Source organism: Equus caballus, chromosome 22 (genome assembly GCF_041296265.1).
Source record: "Equus caballus isolate H_3958 breed thoroughbred chromosome 22, TB-T2T, whole genome shotgun sequence".
NCBI lineage: Eukaryota > Metazoa > Chordata > Mammalia > Perissodactyla > Equidae > Equus > Equus caballus.
Genome location: NC_091705.1, coordinates 34614385 through 34629920, shown reverse-complemented (window position 1 = coordinate 34629920; position 15536 = coordinate 34614385). Strand labels below are relative to the sequence as shown.

Below are 15536 nucleotides of genomic sequence, written 5' to 3'. Positions count from 1 at the left end.
TGCCCAGCTTCTCTTCATCGAAAAACATCCCTCTGCAGGAAGACCCAGGTGACTACCCACTCTAGTTTAGATTGTGCTCTTGTAACTCCCCATTCTTCTCCAGGTGGCGCTTACTTCCATTATAACAAAGTATTTGTATTCATCTTCTGTTTAATGCCTGACTGTCCTACTAGAATTATAAGCTCTAGGAATACAGAAACACTATAGATCTCAGGGGTTAGCAAACTGTTTCTGTGAAAGGCCAGATAGTAAATATTTTAGGGTTTGTGAGACATATAGTCTTTTGCAACTACTCATGTCTGCTGTGGAAGCATGAAAGCAGCTGGGGACAATACGTGAACAAATGAGTGTAGCTGTGTTCCAATAAAACTTTATTTATAAAAACAGGTGGTGGGCCAGATTTGGCTTGTGGGCGATAGTTTGTCCACCCTGATCTGTGTATTAATGGCAGTGCTCAGAGCTGGCAGTTTTGTAGCACCTGATCTAAGTGCTTTCCACATATTCATTCATTTAACGTTTTGAACGACCTCCTGAAGCAGATCCTGTCAGTGTCCTCCTTCGCAGATGAGACTGAGAGGGCTCAGTAACTTACCCAAGCACACCCAGCCACTGAGTCAAATTCTTCGTACCCGGGCAGTCTGGCTCCAGAGTGTGTGCTCTTCACCTTCTTGGTTGTCGAATGTATGAGCAAATGAGTGACCAAACACGATCAGAGTCTGAATATCTTGAGAAAGTGTAAAACACTACAGACGTTTAAAAGCTGTTGCAGATTTCTTGCAGCCAAAGTTCCCCTTCAGTTGGAACAGCAGCCAGGACACTGCGTGCACCCCCCTCCACCTGACCCCTCAGGCCCAGGTCTCAGTGTCCAGGCAGGGCCAGCGGGAGCCTGTCTGCCTGGCTCATTTCTCCTTTGGCCCGAACTCTTCTCGGAGGCAGTTTCAGAAGCGCGGAGCCCTGGAGCTCATCTGGAATTCCCACCCTACACCGGCACCTTTTGCTTAATTCTCTCCACCTTTGTCTAGTCCCTGAGTTTCTCCCTTATTAGCCGAGAGGCAGGAGAGTGAACAGGTTAAGACCTCAGGCTTTTGAGTCATATAGAGCAGATTCAAACTGAGCTTCTTTAGTCTCAGTTTTTACGTCTGTAAAATAGGGATACGAACAGTTACCTAACACTTAAGACAGCTCTGATAATTCAATGAGATCAAGCATGTGCTCAGCAGTTCACCAATGCCCCTGGTTGTTGTTCTCACCATCCTCATACTTGGACACAGCAGGGCAGTGTGGGGCATCAAAATAACACAGGCTTTGGGGTCGGATGAAGCTGAATTCCAATCCGGTGTCTGCTCCTCACTAGCTATGAGACCTTATGCATGTCATTTAATCCAGGGGTCATGTGCCACTTAAATTTCCAGAACATTTTGGGGAATTGACATAGGGTTGGCAAGCCCTTTTTTTCCCCAATACAAGAACATGGATAGTTCTTTAAAAATCTAATATTTCTTGTCAACATTATTTTATAAATGAAAGGACATTTTAATTCCTCCCTCTCCCCTAAAAAAGTAGGAAGGATATAATCTGAGAACAAAGAACTCACAACAGTGTCCTTGTTTCTCTTATTTCACTCATTTCCAGCCCATTTGGAAAGGGGCACTCACCCTAAGCCTCATTTTTCTCATCTGTAAAATGGAGTAATGATACACCCACATGCACATGTGCCGGTGGGCCCGGCACGAAGTAGGGGCTGAGGGGCTGGTAGCCGCTACCCTGGTCGTCCCCTGGAGCTGGCTTTCCCCTCACTCAATCTCCCCCTCCTCAATTCCCTTCTCTCCTCTTTTGACCCTCCTAGAGCTGAGAGAGGAAGGGGCCAGAAAGAGCCACTACGTCAGATCTCAAAGGACTTTATTAGAGGTGGAGAGGGGAGCGTTGACACGCACAGGTCATGCCTAGGCGGGAACGACCAAGAGGGAAGAAAACTCACTCTGTCCAGGACAACGGAGACACCCTGGAGAAAGGAGCCTGTTTTCCATCTGGGGCTCTGAATGGAGCTCTCTCCAGCCAGGGAGGGAGGGGGCCCCAGCTGGAGGGCAAGGTCTGAGGGAGAGATTTTACTATCTCCGGAGACAAAAGGACTTTTGTGTGTTATGGTATCTGGGTGGGGTGGGGTGGGGTGGGGAGAGGGGAAATGGCTTATGGGAATGAGAATGAGATTCTACTGGAGAAAGAGAGAAAGAGAGGCAGCGAGAAAGAGAGAGTAGACAAGTAGATGAAAGAGAGAGACCAGGCAGAGAAACAGAGTGAAAGAAAGAGAAACAGGTCCAGAAAGACAGAATTCCTTCAGGCCAACTTTGGTTTTCCGCTCTCGGTCCTGAGCGCTCAGGGAGGTGCTCAACAGCCTGGAGGGGATGTCAGAGCCTGAGCTCAAACCGAGATGCCGTGGCAGGTAAGCTGTGCAGCTCTCAGTAAGTCATACCCCTTCACTGAGCCTCAGTGTACCTATCTGTAAAAGGGGACCTGGACCCTGTGGTGGCTCTAGTACCATGCAAATTGGAGGGGGTGTACAGAAGCTAATTTCAATTACTTTTCAAAAGTTTTGACGTGAAATGTTCTCAACTCAGGGAGGAAACTCAGGTCCTCAAAGGCGGCCCAGAAGCTGGTTGGCTCTTACTGAATGAATGAAGGGAGGTTTCAGGCCAAAAGACTGTTTAATAAATCCTTTTCATGGGATGGACAAAGACTTGTGGGCATTAGACCTGGGAGTCACAAAACTGCCGCAGCCACCGCTCCGTCCAGCCCTGGCTCTCTGAGAACTGAGTAAAGATGCAGGCTCTTCCCCAGAGGCCAGAGAAAAGAAAGATGTAACCGAGGAAAGAAGGAGGCAAGAGGTCGTTTTCCTCCGGCACATGCTGGACATTTAGGAACTGGAATCAGGATGGGGGAAAATCCAGATTGGAGGAGTGAGCCAAATTATTCCTTGACCCAGTCTCTGGGGAGGGACCTTTTGGAGGGTGAGACCCAGCCCGAGGCCCGCCGAGCCCAGGGAACATTCAGAACCACTGGAGCCTGTTGGATTTGAGCCCAGAGAAGCACATGTTGCTGTTGCAGCTGCCTTGGTAATTGGGGGGACACGCAGAACACGGGCTCCCCATCTTGTACGGCGCCTCGCCAATCCAGTTGCCCCTGGAAGAGAAAAGGGCGCAGGGAGACAGGGTCGGGGGACAGAGGAGAGACACGTGAACAACCAAATCTCAGCACCACCATTGACTGGCTGTGTGACCTTGGGCGTCACGTCAGGAAGATCTGAGTTCCCATCCTGGATTCTGCCACCTGCCAGCTGGTGACAGAATAAGCCATTTTATTTCTGAGCCTTGATTTTATCCTCTGAGTAAAATAAATAAAAATCGTGTCTGTAAAAAAAATACGTGAAATGGTCTGTGAGAAAACACTGTGACTTTTAAGAGTGCTGTGCAAAACAGAGCTAGATGTGAGGGGATGTGCCCACGAAGCGATATCGTGGCCGCTGCTGTACATTTACTCCTTCAGTGGCCTTATCCCAGATCCATCCTGCCTGCTCTTGAGTTAATCCTCTCAACGGACCAAGGCTGTTTGTGGGGATGGGGGGCAGGGAATGCTTGCTGAATGGTTACAGAGGTTGTGTTGTGGAGATGAAAAAGTTTTGGAAATAGATGGTGATGATGTTTGCACAACACTGTGAATGTAATTAGTGCCATTGAGTTGTACACTTAAAAATGGTTAAAATGGCAAATCTTATGTTACATACATTTTACCGCAATTTTTAAAAATTAATACTGTAATACACTAAAACCCACTGAATTGTACACTTCAAATGGGTGAATGGTATGGTGTGTGAATTCTATCTCAATAAAGCCGTTTTAAAAAAAAGAAAACCTTCATCACATTCTGCTCAAGAATTTTTAGTGGCTTCCCATTGCCTACGCAGAGATTGGTAAGTTTTTTATGTAAAGGGCCAGATAATAAATATTTTGGGCTTTGAGGGCCAAATGTCTCTATTGCACGAAAGCAGCCATAGGTAATATGAAAACAAATGACATGGCCGTATTTCAATAAAACTTTATTTATAAAAATAGGCAGCAGGCCAGATTTTGGCCGTGGGCCGTAGTTCGCCAACCCCTGGCGTATAGAATCACATCTATGTGTTTTCGGTCAGGCATTCCAGACTGCCCTAGCAGCACGTGGATCCAGCTTACACACATCTTCCCACAGCTTTCTTCTCCATCCCAGCCCACAGATTTCTCTTTGTCTCTCTTTCTCTTCTCAAGGGCTAAAATTACTCCTCCAGCTGTTTCTTGCTCATGGCTGCCTAATAATCTCATGATTGGCCTGTAGCAGTAGTTATCTTTGCAAGTCCCAGAAGCTTATTTTCTCACACTTCAAATGAACACTCTTTGTGGGCAGAAATGGAATATTTTTTCTCCAGAAATGGTTGTTGAATGAATGTGAGTGAAGTCAGCCAAAGGGCTTAGAAAAGTACATAGTTCTGGTTTCATATGGACTCATTCATTCATTAACACTTCCAGAGCATCTGTGGGACATCAGGATTTGTGCCAGACGCTGTGAGTCCACAACTTTCAAAAGGTGGAAATTTGGGAGCAGGGAGAGTGGGTGGTGGAGACACCCGGGGTGATGGAATCAAACTGGTTCTTTTATTATTTATTTAACCACTTGGAAAAAAATTCTACTGCCTGAAAAAATAAAGCGTTGAAATTACTGTAGTAGAAGGATAAGAAATGAATAAGATCTATTTCCTACCTTCAAAAAGTTTATAACCGAGTTATAATCATGGCCATCACTCACTTAGCATGTACTATGGGCATCTATGTCTCATGATCCTCCGTGAGCCAGGTAGTGTTCGCCTTATTTTAGAAGAGGAGACTGAGGCCCATAGAGGTAAAATGACTTATCCACAGTCCTCAGTGTGCGCATGGTAGGGCTGGGAATCAAACCCAGGTCTGGTAACAATAAGAACCAATATGTATCCTGAAATTGCTACGAGCCTGGGGGCATTACCTGGCTCAGCTCACTTAGTTCTGTCAACAACTCCATGAGTAGGTACTATTTTATTCCCATTTTCTAGATGAAGAAACAGGCATGGAGAACTTAAGTTAAATCTCAAATTCAACCCCTGACAGTCTTGACGCTAGAGCCTAAAAATCTTAACAACTATACTGTTAATACTCAATGCTGCAGAAATTTGATATATCAGCAAACAAATTGGAACAGCCCTTTACGTTGCTTGTAATGGAATTTGGTTTGTTGTATTTTTCCGTGCCTGATAAAGTTGGGCTGCAACACGACACTTTGTTAATAGAGGTCAAGAGCTAATAAATACATGTCTTAGCTTGAGGTTTTGTGTTCCGTCTTCCAATGACTTCCGGAACATCAGGACGGCGTGGGAGACAGAACAGGAGACTTGGCAACAAAAGACGTGTTTCAAACAGCTCTGCTACTTGTTGACTTTGCGACTTTTAGTAAATCGCTTAGCGTCTCTGATCCTCAATTTCTTAATCTGTAAAAAGGGAAAATAACTTTCCCAGTGGCCCTCCCTTTTGCCTTCCTTCTCTCTCTCTCTTTCGTCTCTTCAATGAGGTAATAAGGTGAAAGCATTTTGTAAATGGTCAAGGGCTACGGGAGAGTAAAAGGTGGTTATCATTATGTAAATTTGACTTTCTAAATATCATGTTTACTTAGAATTCGTTCTTGTTTTTGCATAAGAATCTGTAGTGTCTGCAAGTTTGTATACTGTGCGACGGTTGGGAACTGTCACTCCCCTTTCTCCGTGTTTCCAAGAGACTCGTGAATGCAGACCTCGGGCCCTCTCTTCCCGCAGCTGATTGGAGAGTCTGGGAGAAGGAGCTGAGCGGGCTCACTCCATCCTTCCTGCCTTTCCTGTGCGGTCTGCCTGCCCGAGGGGAGCATGTGCTCTTGGCTGCTGTGTGTTTTGCGCTTAGAGAGGCTGGCACCGCACCTGTAGGAAGAGGCCTGTGGTCGTCCAGTGCTGCCTGTCAGTGGGTGTGCAGGTCTGATTCAACAGTGGGATATTTGCAAGCCCTGCTGGCTGGCAGATCTAAGCTGCATTTTGTACTATTGACTTCATCAGGGAGGCTGCCTATCCTCCTGCCTCGGTCCTCTGTCTATCTCCCTAATCAATTCTGAAACATCAGAAACTTCAGAAAAAGGATTATTAACCAACTCTCTAAAACTACCAAATTGTATGGTATTGAGGTTACTTAGAATGGAGGAAAGTAGGGTGTCGTGTGTATCCTCCTTTTCTTTGAATTCTGCCCACTCCACCTCAGGGTCCACCCTCCTGCCCCGGCACCCCCTCTGTCTCGGCCCCGTACTTACTTAATGACGTAGTTGCAGACCAGGTACACCGCGTGGCGCCAAGTGCGGCCCCAGACCTTGATGCTGCCGCACGTGTGGAGGGCACAGCCCAGCCGATTGGAGGAGGCCCACACCATCTGAGAAAGGACCGACAGGGGAGGCTGTGAGAAGAACTCAGTGGGGCCCAGGTTCCTCGGGGCTGGGAGGCTCCTGGGCTTGGTTCAGGGTGGATGCATTAGCTGAGGTCTTCCTGGAGGAGGCATTCTATATTGCTAACTAATATTTCATCTTATCATGAGTGATATATGCTAATATTTTCTATACCATCCTATCAGATTTCTTTCTCTTTTTTTCCTTAGTGATCAGCATTTGAAAATCATTGTGTTGGAAGTGAAAACACAAACTTTGGAGTTAAACAGCCTAGGATCAGAGTCTCAATGTCACTGGCTGTGTGACTTTGACCAAGTCACTTAACCACTCTGTGCCTTAGTTTCTTCTTTGGTAAAATGGAAGTAATAATATCTCATGGATGTCAGGAAGGACATTTGGTTTAGGTCTCACATTTCCTGGAGGGTCTCAACTTTAGATTTTGACATTACCTCCAAATGAATCACAGAGACACCGACAGGACTGAAAGAAGACATCTGTCATACAATTGGAAGTTTCTGCCTATTTCTTGCAACATTATATTGCATGGTGTTTTTGCGTATAAGTGTTAGCATATTCAATATTAGCACTCAAAATATACTACATTTTTTATAACCTCATTTTGGCATTTATTTTTTTAAGATGGTAGGAGCCTTAGAAAACAGAAAATACTAGAAAACGTTTGGACCTATTGGATTCGAAAGCACTCTTGAACTTGTCAGACCGCACATCTTCATTTTGGGGTCAGACAATCTGGTCAGCCCACCTGCGACGCTCAAAACAAGACCCAGGTCAGTTCAATTCAACAGGCACACGGCCTTCCGGGAACATGCTTATTACGTAAAGGGAAGTCCACAGGAGCCTCTTGTTTTCTTTCTTTCTTTCTTTCTTTTTTTGAGGAAGATTAGCCCTGAGCTAACATCTGCCAATCCTCCTCTTTTTGCTGAGGAAGACTGGCCCTGAGCTAACATCCGTGCCCATCTTCCTCCACTTTATATGTGGGACGCCTACCACAGCATGGCTTGCCAAGCGGTGCCATGTCTGCACCCGGGATCTGAACCTGCGAACCCCAGGCCGCCAAAGCGGAACGTGTGAACTTAACCGCTGTGCCACCGGGCCGGCCCCTCTTGTTTTATTTCTAATTAGTCTTCCACCACATTCTTTTTATTCTAAGGTACCAGGCTTTGTTCTCCCATCGGTCCATAGTCCCAACAAAGGGGTACCTGGGTGTAGTGGGAGCAGACGGGCCCACTGCAGCGCCAGGGGCAGCGCGGGGTACAGTCTTTCGGGGCCGGAAACAAGTAATGGCGCTTCTCTGCAGACCAAGACTTCACGAGGTCTACCACCGAGCGGTACCTGGGGAGGCAGAGGAGACAGAAGATGCTGGGCGGGAGAAGGGAAAGCCACTCTGCTGCCAATTTGCTCAGTGACCTCGTTGAATGACTGAATGACGGAGTGAAGGGAGGATGGAGGGTCGCTCACCGGCCAGAATGGATGGAGAGGTTCTGGCCCACGTATCTCATCAGCTGTGAGGGCCCGTGAGCCCAGATGCACTGGGTGGCCCAGGCCTCGGCAGACCTGGCCAGGCGTTCATCCCAGACCTGGGGAAAGAAAGGTCATGAAATTCCCCAGGGAACAACCACCACCGTCTCAACAGTGTAGAGATGCACATACACATGGCGCCATTACTCCCCCATCTCCTTGGAGCCCTGCCACAGATCTCTTCTGCAAATTAAAAGACCGAGGCTCAGAGAGGCCAAGGTCAACAGCAAGTCCACACCAGAGCCGAGATCGGTACCCAGCTTGTTGACTCCTAGTCTGGTGCTCTTTCCCCCTCACTGGACTTCAAGCCTGGGGCTCTCTGCTCTGAGTGGAGTCCCAGGGTATTTGTCCAGGCGTTCTCAGCAGTCTCTAGAAATGACTGAGTCCTGGGGAGATGGGAAGATGACTGACGTCTTATTTTATTTGTTGTATTTTTTAAATGTGTTTATTTTAACATTAAAAATTTTAATTCAAAATGGTTTTTTTGAATAGTGAAACATGCACAAATTTAATACATAAGCTGTTCAAAAGAGGAAAAGTGGAAAGCCTCTCATTTCTGTCCTCTATTGTCCTTCCAGCCACCCTGCCCCCAGAGGCAGCCATCACTGAGTTTCCTGTGTCCTCTTCCAGAAATACTCTATACTTGGACAAGCATATATATATAGTTTGTACAAGTATACATATGTAGTTTTATATATAATTATATATGATGTATAGAAATACAAATATCAAATAATTATACGTAAGATACATAATTTCTTTTGACAAGTGGCAGCATGCCAGACATTCCATTCTGTACCTCCGCTCTTTTCACTTACAAGACAGGTTATCTTAGTGATTATTCCACATCAGTACACAGAGAATACCCTCCCCATCCTTCTTACTGGCTTCATAATTTTCCAATGTATGAATGCCCCAAGTTTTATAGCCTGAAAATCATCACTTAAAAAAATACTAGTTCCCTTCTCCTCTGACTTCCTGGGACCCTCTGAGATACTATTTGCTCATTCATTTCATTTGTTTATTCAGCAAATGCTGAACAACATTTCTAGGCACCAAGGACTCATGGTCTAACAGGGAAATGAGACCTTAAACAATCACTACAATCCTGGTGGGTGTGAGAATGTGAAACAGGGAACCAGAGCTTTCTTGGGGATATGAGAGAGAAAGGGCTTCTTGAGCAAGGCGTGTTTGCTCAGATTCCTGCCCCGAGGGCAGAAGCCAGCTAGTGAAGAAGAAACGGGGGTCCCAAAGAGAGGTCAGAACACCTCCCCAGGGTCGTCTGACTCACACTCTTTTAGGGAATCCAAGGAATGTTTCCTTCATGCTCCAGAGGGCAAAACTGAGGGAAGGGCCATGCTAACATGAGACCCACACTCACTGACCCTCCCTGGGGTCCCTGGTGAGACATCTAGCTCTCTCTGTTCCATACTACATGCAATAATTAAACACCTGTTGGGATGAGCGCCTTGCACACACAACTGGTGCTTAATAAATGTGTCATTGTTTGAGAAATACAGGGCCTTCCCTGTGCAAGGTGCTGTGTTAAAAAATGAATGAGTCAGTCAATGGACGAATAAAGGCCCTCCCCACGTCCACTGCCTCCATTCCGGTTCCTCCCCCCCGCGCCCCTCCCCCACAACACCTTATCACTACCTGACACTATTCTCTATATTTTGTTGTTGATGTTTGTTTTCTGTCATCCCCACTGAAACATAAGCTCCATGAGGGAGGAGAGCTCGGCCCTCCTGTCCTCGGCTGTGTCCATGAGGCTTAGCGTGGCGCCCGGCTCTGAGCAGGAGCTAGTCCATAAGCAAATGGACCTGTTGCAAGAGGATTTTCAGACTGTTGAGTAGCACGCTCTTGTCTGGAGGGGGTGGACCGGCCGGCAATCTCTTTCCCTAAAGGGATCTGTGGGTGGGCTGGGAGCCTATCTCTCCAGGCTGGTTTGGGACAATAGTCTGAGGGAGGAGCTGTGATGAAGAGAAAGTTTCCCTCCTCCACTCTGGCAGTCTGGCTTCTGGGGGGCTGGGGTGAGAACCCCCGGCCTGTTTCTTTGATGGAAGACATCCCAGCTTCCTCCGCTAGTCAGCTGCCTGTTTTCCTCTGTCTGAGACCCCCAGGTACAGTCCCTACCGCTCCAAACGCTACCTCCACAGGCTTGCTGAGGACTGTCCATCCCGATGTGTCCATCAAACTCCCGGGGCAAAGAGACAATGGCACGGAGAGCTCCAGCCACTCATCCCCTGCAGGTCCCCAGTGGGGAGCCAGAACTGCTGGGCAGCATATTGTGTTGGTTAGGACCACAGCCTTTAGCCGCAGGCAGAGCTGGGCTGGAATCTCAACGGGGTGACCTTGGGCAAATTCATTGTCTGCATCTCAGTTTCTTTATTTGGAAAGTGGAGATGACGATTCCTACCTTGAAGGAAAGAGGAGACCCGCCTAGATGCTCCATAAATAGCAGTCCTCTGCCCCTGCCTCCCAGGAGGACCTACGCAACCACCTTCATTTCCTCATCTGTAAAATGGGCAGACAAATTCCTGCCCTTTCCACAGGGCCCAGACAGACACCCAGATACTGGCTGGTGGGGCCAGGCTGGCGGTGGTCCAGCCCTTCCAGGTCACACTGAGTTGACTGGCATATGCCAGAAGAGGCACCAGGCACTCACCATATACTCCATGTTGGCAGCAGGTGGGTGCACGCTGGCCCGGAGGTGGTTGTGATAATCCAGTAAGGCACTCATGTCCCGGGCAGAGATGTGGCGCTTCCGCCGGTAGCGGGGCACCCCCAGCCCGCTCACGGGCCACACAGCTGTGCCCTCGGTCCGGGCCAGTGCCAGGGTAGCATCGGGCACCAAGGTATTCACTGTCTGGCCCGCCCAGAAGAGCAGGCCTGCCAGGCCAACGGTGCCGGGCAGCAGGGACATAGCTGGCTGGAGAGGTCACGTGTCTACCTCGTGCAGTCAGAGCTGGCTGCCTGGAGGGGGTGGGCATGTGGGCACCAAACCCTGAGTGTTTTCCAGCATTGCCGCCCCAGGGGATGCTAACCCTGGGAACTTGGCACAGACCTCCTGACTCAGCTCTGGTCCAGGTGCCCGACACCCCATCCTCCCCACCTCAGTGGACTGAGTGGATTGGGCAGCCCAGACAGTGGCTAAGCCGGACCAGACCCTGGAGTGAGACGGTGCTATCGGGTCAAAGCCAGGACTCCATCCCGCCAGCCCCGGAGACAGACACCAGGCCTCTCCCGCCTGGACACCCTCTTTACCGATCCTGCTCCAAGCGGGCTCCGTCCACCCTCTCAGCGGGGCAGGGCCGACCTTCCCCAAGGCATCGAGCGGGGGAAAGAACCAGAGGGCAGAGAGTGAAAGATTCAGAGAAAAAGAGGCAGAGAGAAAGAAAAACGAGAAACTGAGAAAAAGAAAATGAGAGAGACTAAAAAACTGACTGAAAAAAAGAGATACAGAGAGAAGGAATGAAAGACATAGACAGTAGGAAGCTGTAAGAGAGACTGAGAGACAATGATGGGGGAAAAAAGAGGAAGCACATGGGAGAGACAGAAACAGCGGTAGAGAGAGAAAGACAAAGAAAAAAAAAGAACAGAGAAGACGGAGAGAGAAATAGAGCTGAAGAGAAGAGGCAGAGAGAGGCGTGCGGGGGACCAGGCAGCAGGCTCCCGGGGGTTGCGTACCCAGGACGGGCAGCCCAGACGGGTGGCAGGAGGTGGCTGAGGAGGCAGGGACCTCTGCAGACACCCCGGCCTGCCTGGCAGTGCGGTGATTTTAACGGTCCCTTGGGAGCTGATGGCATCTGACGTCCCGGCCCCACAGCCCCCTCCCCTTCCAGCCAGGCCCAGCATGGACCGGAGGCTCCGCCTGCCTGTCTGTGGGCTCGCCTCTCCCCCCCTCTCACCGCGCCTCTGCTGTTCCTGCGTCCACCTGGAGTGCGCAGGGTTGGGCTGGGCTGCTGGTCAGGGTAGGGATGCAGCAATGGCAGGCACTCCAGGATGAAACACCACCCCCTTGTCAGGAGACCCCAGATCCAGAGGCTTCTCTCTGCCTTCCAGACCCCAACATATTAAAGCCACCTTTCATCTGAAGATTATTTTCTGACTGTTTTCTCTACAAAGCTCTCCAGCCTCAGAGCAGGCAGTTAATATGGCTCCATTTAATGAGGCCTACTACGTGCCAGGCCCAGGCTGAGTGCTTTACACACACACAAGCTCAGCCAACCCTCAGAATCAGATGTGATAGGTCCCCATTTTATAGGTGAAGAGACCGAGCCCCAAAGAGGTGCAGGAATAAGCCCAAAGTCAGCCAGCCTGTCTGCAATAGAGCCAGGATCCGCACCCAGGTCTGAGCCCAGGGCCCTGTGAGTATGTAAAAAGGATGCCATTTTTGTAACCAAACCAATCTAGATGCACAGGAAAAAAGCCCGGGAGGATATCCACAATCAACGCCGTGTAGCCTAATTAGTAATTAAACCTGTGAATCTGGGCTCAAATCCCCATTATTTCACTCACTGAGTGCCCTTGAGCAAGTCACCCAATCATTTCGTGCCTCATCTATAAAATGGGAGTAATAATGGCACCCACCTTACAGCATTGTTTTAAGGATTAGATGAACTCACATCTGTGGACCGCTTAGAACAGTGTATGCTTTGTGTGTGCGTGTGTGCTTGTTTGTATACATGTACTTGAGTGAGTATGTGTGTGTTTATATGTATTGTGTGTGTAAGCAGATGGGTTCATGTATGTGCATATGAGGGTTCGTGTGTCAATCCTCACGTATGTGTATAGATGCATGCATGAACACGCAGATGTTTGTGTGTGTGTGTGTGCTGTCAAAGCCCAGTTGGTCTCTGAGTTGCTGAACTTCTGGGTTAAGAAAGAGTTTAATTTCCTCCTCTCTGATTACTTGTATTCTCCGCAAATAACAAGCAATACTTTTCTCATGGGAGGAGGCAGACTTACAAGAAAGGTGTTACAAAAAAAACCCAAAGTTGAAGCGTTTGCAACCCTCCAGCCTCCTCTTCCAGCGACCTCCAAGCATCCCCAGGCAGCAGCCAGTCTCAGGGCGCCAAGCTGAGCCCTGGCCCAAGTGGCAATGCAGGGCTGGGGGCTGGAACTGGGCTACCGGAGTGGGGTCCTCCCCAGACACATGGAATTCCCGCCCCAGGCGGCCGCCCTGCCTCAGCCTCCGCGGCCCAGACAGTGCTGCTGCCAAAGCACACACCTTCCCGCTGGAGCGGCTTTCCCCAGCCCAGGCGGCTGACCGCGGGATGCTGGGGCTGGGGGGGGGGGGGAGGGGGAGGTGGGCAGCAAGGGATGGAGGCTGGCGTCCCCAACCTCTACAGGGCTTTCCCATTACACCAGAGGGACAATAGGGAGGGGCTCCAATCTAGCCCCATCTCTGCCTCCAGTATGCTGGGTGTCCTGGGGCAAGTCCCTATCCTTCTCTGGGCCTTGGACGCCCCATTAGAGAAACTGGACTAAGGACTCTTCTGCCTACGGCTGGGCTGGGATCCACGACACACCTGGGGGAACTCTGCAGCCCAGGGGAGGCAGACACAAACAACCGTGGCACTTAGGAACCCAGGAGTGTCAACAATTATGCCCTGCTCTCTCAGATGCTTGACGCGAACTTCTCCCATGTAACCCGGCACTGGCGTGGTTCAGAGCATCGCACCCATGACTCACTGGTCCTCACAGCCGCCTTTGAGGGAGTAACCCCAGCCACTGCACAGACGGGGACCTGGAGGTACAAGGAGCCTCAGTGACTTGTCCTATGACATGGAGCTTGTTTGTGTGGTACCTGGGGTTCTGGCAGTGGACATCCTCGCACATATACAGAATGCACACGCATCCTGGGTGCACACACCACACTTACATTCACACAAGCATTTCTTCCTCCCACAAATCACAGAGACAGCTCGTTCCCCCAGCCCCTCAGATCCTTCCTACTTACACCCTCTGGTGCCCTTACGTGAATATCCAGAAACCCACTCTTCACACGTCTAACCATATTAACGCGTATAAACGTAAGTATCTGTTCTCAGCACAGCACTGCTCAAAGCACTTTACACGGACGAGCTCATTAATCTTCAAAACAACCCTATTATTATCATCATATCCATTTTTGTATATATGAGGCACAGAGAGGTAAGTCATTTGCCTAGGGTCACACAGCCAGTGGGTGGCAGAGGTGGGATGAGCACCTGGGCAGGCTAGTTATGCTGCCTCTCCACAGAGACAAAGAGATAGACACGGAGAAAGGCACAGCCCCCAAGTCCAGCCGCGCAGACAAAATCACCCCCTCCTACCCCACACGTTCACACATCCACAGAAACCCAGATATTGCACTGGTGACAAGCACACAGCGATGCCCCAGGCCAACCCCCGAGTGGGAGTTTCTCTGCTGTCCTCCGTGACTAGCCCTGTTCCCAGTTCCCTTTGGCAGGTTCCTAAGTGGATAAAAATGTTGGGAGGACAGGAAATAATCCCCAGTAGCCCAGATTAGTGCCCGGGGCTGGGGTCTCACTTTAGGGTAGGGACACTTTCTCACCCCCGAATTTCATCCCTCTGGATTCAGCTGTCGCTCTATTCTCATCCCTACCAGAATTCTCTCTGGGTGAGCAAAAGGGAAATTATTCTGGAGAGTAGAAATATTCAAGTCAGTGTAGCTCAGTGGCTATAGCTCTGGATCCAGACAGCCTAGGTTCGGGGCCACCTCCACGGCTTACTAGCTGTGTGACAGTGGGCAAGTTAATTAACCTTTCTGTGCCTCAGCTTCCTCATCTATAAACTGGGGCTACCTCACGGCATTGTTGTGAGGACTAAATGAGTTAGTACATGTTAGACACTTACAATGTCTGGCACAGGGCAAGCAGTCAATAATGTTAGCTGTAATAATCGCTCACAAGAATAATAATAACAGGCAACATTTCTTTAGCATATCCATTTAGTGCCAGACACCAAATGCTTTATGGACAAGATCTCATTTAAGCCTTGCTCCAGATCCAGGGGTCAGGTATCAGGATCCCCATTCTACAGACGAGGAAGTAGAAACTCAGAGAGGTTAAGCAACTTGCCCAAGTTCACAGAGCTAGTCCCGGTGCAAATTGGATTCCAGCAGGTCTCTCTGATTCTCATCCCAGTGTTCTTTTCGCCCAGTAAAGTTGCTTTTAAGAAGAGACTGTGAGACAGGAGCCTGGTGCTTGAGAGATGAGACGGAGAAAGCTGGAAGGCCCTCAGAGATCTTTTAGGTCATCCTTTCATTTGCCAGTTGAGGAAACAGGTTCAGAGAGGTTAAGGGACTTGTCCAAGGTCACACAGCAACTGGAAAAACAGTCCTATGTCACTATGCGACCCAATCTATGTCACTTCAAATCCAAGCACAAAGAGGGAAGGAGCTGGAAAGAGGGAGCTGGAGGGAAGGGAGCACATATGAAAAATAACAGCGGTGATCCAGACTCTTGAAAACTCTT

The 15536-nt window shown here is 49.2% G+C and overlaps 1 protein-coding gene across 1 annotated transcript; it reads right to left on the bottom strand.

Annotated features, from left to right (window-relative positions):
* Nucleotides 1-3044: 3044 nt before the first annotated feature.
* R3HDML (R3H domain containing like) lies at nt 3045-10978 on the bottom strand. The gene is made up of 5 exons (XM_014735275.3): nt 10721-10978; nt 7993-8111; nt 7734-7866; nt 6385-6500; nt 3045-3177 (listed from the first exon to the last, which is right to left on the bottom strand). Exons 1-5 carry the CDS (start codon nt 10976-10978, stop codon nt 3045-3047), a joined length of 759 nt encoding a protein of 252 aa, XP_014590761.2.
* Between the last annotated feature and the right edge of the window lie 4558 nt (nt 10979-15536).